The following is a 7,077-nucleotide window of genomic DNA, read 5'->3' as shown; positions in this document are numbered from 1 at the left end:
GGTTTTCTAAAATACATAGGATTTTTATTAGTTTCCTTTGTACTTTTGTTGAATCTAATGTCTATGGGTTTATTGTTTCTTCTATGGGTCGGTAAGCATTGTGCGCATAGATGGTGGTCGCTTTGGTACGAATATTCATTCTTCAAAACAAGTAGCTGCTGAATCCGTTGCCTCAGCCATGTCTGGGCCTAGTTTTTCCTTATTTTCTGATTCTCAGTCTCCACTTAGTCGTAACCCTAGCAGTAGTCATGTTGAAAACACAACTGAAAATGTAGAATTAGAGGGTGGAAAAGGCAAAAATATTAATGCCGCATCAGTCGATGAAACTCCCTACCTGTCATTACCAGACACAAATTCCGAACCAGTCATAGGAGGTGTTTCTGTGACTGATAAGGGAAAAGGTAAAGTTGTTGAGGATTCTGAGTTAGGGGAAAGCCGACGTGAATCCGTGCGTGAAACAGAGACTCAACCAGTAGATCTTGATTGTAGCGATGATTCTCAGTTAAAGAAGAGAAAAATTGGTGTCGCACCCAAGAAGGTAATTTTCTTACAATTATGATCTTTGCGATTTTTAATGTATAGTACATTGTTATTTTTTGATTTCCCGTTATGCTTTTGTATTATATTATAGTTATAGTCAGTTTTGTTAATTTTTTGAATTAAGACAGATTAAATTAATGTTCTGCTTGAGGTTTAAAAAAATGGTCGCCGATTCACTAGTGTTGTCAATCAGTAGTTGTTGTTGTCAACCAAATTTATTGAAGCCAGAGCTGCTCTGTGTGATTTCTGATTTTCAGCTTTGCATTAGATGATTTTGTACGTGATCTAGTGTTTAGGCCAGTTGATAGTGGTGGTGAGAAGCAAGTATGGAAGGAATGGGACCGTGTAAGTTATGTGTGCAGAATGAGCTTTTCTTTATAGGTGGCATGGTGTGGATGGGGTCAATGTGCAGAAGCCCCACGGCCTTGGCTGGTGACCACCACTGGCATTGATTATAGGCAGGCATCGGGGTAGAGTGATCATGTATGGGGCGTTTTCTGAATAACACCCATTGTCCCTTTTGAACCATCTGAAGAATCCCTTAACCTTAAGTAATAAGTTAGGACATGATTGACTTATTTTCTAATGAAAATGATTTGTTGAATTGGTGCTAAGTAGTAGACAAAAAAGATGCCAGGTACTCAGTTACATGATTGACATAGTACTTGAGTCCGGAAGGGGGAGGCAATGTTATTGGGTTAAAGAAATCTTTTGCTCAGAAAGCATGTCCACCAATGAGCGGCCCATGATTTTCAAATTTTGTAAGGAGATCGGCAGTCACTAGGTAGGCAAAATTTAGTTTCAAAAGCTTGAAGATGCTCTTCATGGCTAGTTACGAATCATCCTGAAGCTCTGTGTCTTTCTGCTCCTATGTTTGTTTGACAAAGGTTTCCTTGCATATCCTGAGAGCCAAGTGTGATGTTAGCTTTTAGATACTTCTTAAGAACCAATATGTCCCACTTACCTTGGATTAGGAATCAGCTTCTATTTTTGATTTTAGACCGTCATTCCGATGGAAAGAGGGGTTCCCTTCTTTTATCAGTTAACTATACTTGCTGCATTTATGTTTCCTTCATAGCAATTCACCAGATTGTTTGGTGATATCATGTGATGGTAGTCGGTAGTGAGTGAAAATGAATGTTTTTACAGCCAAATCTGCTATATGTCCCCCATCCAGACTTTGTTGGTTATGCAGAGTTAGCAACTTGAATAAGCGGTATTAGAGAGAACCTGATGAGTTTAAGGCACATAATGAATCACCTTATGAAGAAGCTGGCAGGCTAAGTTGAGCTTTTTTTGTTATTCACAATCTAAACCTGTGAGAAAGACACTCACCCTAAGGTTGTAAAACTTGTATAATTTCTGGTGCATGCAGCAGCTCTTTTGACTTCTGAGGTCTTCTTCTAAAAAATTGCATTTATGTTCTTTATCTGATTGTTGCGTAACTGGTGTTTTGTTGCAGTGGCAATGGCACGCATGATGTTTCCCATGAAGTTTTGTGCCTATAGACATAGTGTATGTGTGTTATGTGATAGTTTTTATAGTTATAGACAGTTATTGGAACAACCCCGTACAACTATTTACCCTGTTAGTATAGCTATATACTATCATATGCTTCTGGATCTTTTTTTAGCTGTCTTCGCTATTCCTTTAATAATAGTAGTATCGTACAGTATCTTGAAAATACTTTATAGCTGCATTCCTTTTTGCTTTTTCTCTTTATTCCTATCTGTTATGTAATAGTAGTATAGTCATTTGTAGTTGCCGGAAATTAGTCAGTATAATTGTATACCCTGCTGGTATAATTATATGTCGTGTTGGTATCGTTGGTAGTTGTGATATTTTTAGTTGGTTTAGTTGCATTTTAAGTGAATTCTATTTCTGAAATTATTTTATATGAACATGTTTTGCAGTGTTGGGATTTCCTTGTGCCTATTGACTTAGATTATAAACCAAAGGTTGATTGGGATACCAACTGCCATGTTATTCATCAATTGAAAGCGAATTTATCAAAGAGGCAACTTCGACTTTTTAAGAAAACATGCTTTGGCTATTTTTTGGATCTGCCACCAGTGATTGTGCAGATTCGGGTTATGCACCATTTGCTTATGAGAGAAGTACATCATGAGGTGAAAAATGAGATGCGGTTTGTAGTGAATGATTCTAGGTTGCGGTTTGGCTTGGGTGAATTTGCACTTGTTACTGGGTTGAAATGTAAGGGTGATACAAGTATAGAGAGCATAGCAGAGAATAGGTTGATTTCAAAATATTTTGGGACTGCATCCGTGACATTTGCCCAACTAGCAGACTGTTTTAAGAAGAAGAAATGGGAAACGGATGATGATGCGTTGAAGATAGCAGTTCTTTATTTTGTCAACAGCTTCTTATTTTCTCAACTCAAAACAAAGGCTATTTCACGGTCTTACATTGACTTGGTTGAGTCCGGTGATTTTAATAATTATCCCTGGGGTATAGATGTTTATAAAGCTACAATTGACTCGTGTTCCAACAAGTTTCAAGATAAGCCTTCTTTTTATAGACTTGGTGGCTTCCCGTTGGCTTTACAGACTTGGTTGTATGAATGCTGCCCAAGTTTGGATGGTCACTTTGCTGATCATCTTGGAAACAAACTTCCACGAATTTTGAATTGGGTAGTCATGGGTCAAATCCCGAATGAGCGAGTTGCTTTGCGAATGTGTAGCTTGCAACGCGAGCAGGTAATTTTCTCATAGTTTTATTGCCTCTCTTAATGTTTTGGTACAGTAGTTTAGTCACAGTTGTAGCAATATCCCAGTTTAGTGATATACTCTGTTGGTATACATGTATACTATATTGGTATCATGTATACTATATCCCAGTTCAGTGATATACTCTGTTGGTATACATGTATACTATATTGGTATCATATGGTAATATGGATCTTTTTTCCTTCATACTTTATTATCATTTCTATTTCTAACTAGTGTGCTTAATAATTGCAGCTAAAGAACATCACCCCAACTGATGATGAGAAGAAACAATTTGATGTGCGTGGTCTAAGCTTTGAAATTGAAGTTGAGTGCACTGACAGCAAGCCCAGCCAGCCCGATAGCTTTCAGGTTTTTGGCACTCAATTACCAAAGACACAAAGTATGCCTGAAAGTACTGGAGGTGATTCCCAACCTACCGATGCTGAGGTAATGAAGGAGTTACAAGCTTTGAAGCTTTTTGTAGAGAACAAGTTTGAGGAGGTGCTTGCAACTATTGGTAAGCAGTCAATGAAGTCAATGAAACCAGAGGGAAATTCAGCGGTATTCATCTTTTATATAATATAATGCTATAGTATATTGTTCAAAGATGCAATATATGCTTATAGGATACTATTTCATTCTTTACTTTTAGTGCACATATTATTCTTGTAATATACATAATACTAAAATTGTTAGTTTCTCATTTTCAGCATAAGCAACAGTATAATGATCCTGACTTTCGTGAGATGCATAATGATTATGACCAGTTTGAAAGTGGCCACGTTGGGAATGATCCTGTAGTTATTGGAGATAGCACGCCCAAAGCACCTTCTAGTATGTAAATCACAGATTTGATTGATTTTTTTTTTGCTGTTGTTTTTTGAAAATAGTACTCTTGCTTATACTTTTATATGTTTAGTATCTGGTTTTGCTGGGGTTGGTCAAGATGGATGTGCCACTGGTGTCAATGTGAAGAACGTCACAGCAAGTGATGGCGTAGTTAATGAGGATTTGCCTTCTGGTAAAATGTTGTACATGTAATTTTTTTATTCTTTTTTTATTTATTTAACTCTATGTATTTGTGCATTGACTAACCTTTTTTTAAAAAAACTTTTTTCAGCCCCCTTCGTAAATGAGCATGATTTTGGCTTTGATTCTAACTTTGATCTGTCTGCATCTGCAATTGATCAAATCACCGCCATTACACAACAAGCAACATATAAGCAGTCATCTCATGATGTTAAAAAGTCGGGTCCTGCTCCACTGCCATCAGGAATCCCTGTACAGACACGAGCAGATGTTGTTATTGAGTCTAATACTGCTCCACAGGGTACGATGTTGATATTACTAATTCTGTAGTTAGTATGTAAATGATAGGTTCTTGATAGTTTTTTATTTTTTATTTAAGTAGTTATGTTGATAATGCTTTTATGTGTTCAGCATGTCGGGTTGATGGTGTTGGTCAAGTGGATGTTGGTGGCAGTAATGTGAATTTGCCTTCTGGTAATGTCTTCTATATATAACTTTTCATTCTTTTTTTCTAAATTTCTTAACTTTGTATATTTATTTATTCACTAGCATTTTCTAATTTAAGCTCCATGTCAACACGGGGGTGATCTTCACTTGGATTCTGATTTTGAATATACTGATTCTCAACTTGATCAAATTGCTGCCATTACACAAGGAGGGAGATGTAATGTAAATCAATCAGGAAATGAACTGACAACTGGTGCTGTAAATAAGTCTAAACCTGATCAGTCGGTATCAAGAAGTATTGTCCAGATACAAACAGACGTTGAAACTACTCCTGCAGTTTTGACACGGAAAAGGCGCCCCGCAGCTGTAAAACAGTCGCCGTATAGGAATGACTGGCAATCTGGTGTTAGTGCAGTTGGGGGATCCTCGAAGGTTATCAAAGGAAGATTTCCATTTGTAAATGACATTTCAGAGACTGTTAATTTTAAGCTTACGACTGCCTTCTCAAACTTTGTTGAAGCAAACATGCAATTGGGAGAGTGCGTATTCGTTTCCATGTACTTTTGTTTTCATTTTTTCTTAATGTTTGTTGTTATATTTCTTATCCATATCTTCTTTTATACGAAACAGGGAAGTGTATTTACCTGCTGATCAAAAGCTAGAGCCTTGTTTTGACTTTGGAGTTGAACAGATTGATGATAAGATGTTTTTCCATACCTTAAACTATTCTGGCAGGCCGCTTTCTAGTTCGGTATGTGTACTGCTTTTTATTTTTGTTGTTGTAGTAGTTCATTCATATTGTTAGTCGTAGTCATATTTTCTTCCTCTCTTTTTTGCAGCACTTGAATATTATATTCTACTATCTTAGGAAGAAGGCGAAACATGGAATTAATATGCCAATCAAAGTCACAACTACAGATACTCTTTTTAATAATATCATTCAAAGGGTTTTCAAAGAATTTGTAAAAGGTGGAAAACAAGATCATTTGATTGATAGATCAGACGATATCATGCAGTACATGAAAGGATTTAGGATGCATTGCAACACTCCATGGCACCAGGTTGATCATGTCCTTTTTCCAATTAATTTGGCAGAAATTTGGCATTGGATATTGGGGTGTGTGTCATTCCACAAGAGATGTTTTTACGTATATGACTCGCTACGTAGTCGAAAGCACAAAAAAGCTATTCAAAAGATGGCAGAGGCTTATGCTGTGTTGATCCCCCTATTTCTAGTTAGTATTGAATTTTATAACCAAAGAAGTGATATTGTAGTAGAAAATGGTCTGCACATGGGAAAGAATTTGACTGATCCTTTTGAGATTGAACTGATTACAAATCTGCCAACACAACAAAATTCGTAAGAATAGTTACTTTATTTTTTACTTTCTTTTCCTCATTCATATTAAAATTTTCACTTCTAATTGATTTTTATATTCTATTCATTTGTTTTATTTCAGAGATTGTGGAGTATATGTTGCTTGCTTTGCTGAGTATATTATTGAAGATCTTCCAATCCCAGTTGCCAATTTCGATGTGGATGGTCTTCGAGCTAGGTTTGGTATACTGTTATGGCACTATGGGAGGAACAAGCAGTTGAATGGCGAATCAAGTGAATCTTAGGCTCCAGTAGCACCTAAAAAGACTCGTGGAAAGAAACGCAAGAAGTAGTATAGGTCTTTTTTTTGTTTTAGTTAATCGTATCATGAAAACTTTGCAAGATTTTAATAGTTTTTGGTGAAGTATAGTAATATTAGTAGTAAATGACCTTCTGCAAGTGAAAATTAGGGGCAGATGAAGCGAAGTTAAATGATCTGCTTTCGAATGTGTTGATGCTCTAAGCTTTAATGTTCATCTGTAGTTTTAGCATAGATGGTGTATTAGTGCAGTACAGTTATTTTTTAATCAGGTATACTGATATACCATTTGGGTATCACGTTGTATTTGACTCACTTTTTTTCCTGCAGCAACTAGATGTAAGTACTGGCATGAGTTGCAAAGCGTGCGCATTTTGGGTATCACGTTGTATCTGGTGCACCATTTGTATTTCTGCGCATATTTTGTTTTAGCCATATTAGTGCAATACCACTATATACTAGTGAGGTATACAAATATAATATTTGGGTATCACCTTGTATTAATGTACCTGATGATGTACAATAACTGCATGTAAATGGCTTCCAATTTGTTATACTTCAATACAGACATGAGCTGCAAAGCGTGCCCATTTTGTTAACAAAGTAGGTGCAAATGTTGCATTTGCAGCACTTCTATTGCTGCACATATTTTGATACTAATAAGATATACAGATATACCAATAAGGTATACAGAT

General features: G+C 36.4%; 1 protein-coding gene across 1 annotated transcript; it reads left to right on the top strand.

Annotated features, from left to right (window-relative positions):
- The first annotated feature begins 178 nt into the window (after positions 1-178).
- Positions 179-6,368, top strand: LOC109206682. The gene is made up of 13 exons (XM_019369529.1): positions 179-538; positions 632-636; positions 798-885; positions 2,454-3,257; positions 3,522-3,830; positions 3,980-4,103; positions 4,189-4,290; positions 4,390-4,599; positions 4,710-4,772; positions 4,864-5,284; positions 5,376-5,496; positions 5,585-6,105; positions 6,206-6,368. The coding sequence occupies exons 1-13, from the start codon at positions 179-181 to the stop codon at positions 6,366-6,368; spliced, it is 3,291 nt and encodes a 1,096-aa protein (XP_019225074.1).
- The last annotated feature ends 709 nt before the right edge of the window (positions 6,369-7,077 follow it).

This window comes from Nicotiana attenuata, unplaced genomic scaffold, assembly GCF_001879085.1.
Source record: "Nicotiana attenuata strain UT unplaced genomic scaffold, NIATTr2, whole genome shotgun sequence".
Lineage (NCBI taxonomy): Eukaryota > Viridiplantae > Streptophyta > Magnoliopsida > Solanales > Solanaceae > Nicotiana > Nicotiana attenuata.
This window is presented reverse-complemented; position numbering and strand designations above follow the sequence as displayed.

Coding starts and splice junctions, on each gene's coding strand:
- LOC109206682 (XM_019369529.1), top strand. CDS start 179: ATGTCTGGGCCTAGTTTTTCCTTATTTTCTGATTCTCAGTCTCCACTT. Junction 3,831..3,979: donor AACCAGAGGGAAATTCAGCG/GTATTCATCTTT, acceptor TCTCATTTTCAG/CATAAGCAACAGTATAATGA. Junction 4,291..4,389: donor TAATGAGGATTTGCCTTCTG/GTAAAATGTTGT, acceptor AACTTTTTTCAG/CCCCCTTCGTAAATGAGCAT.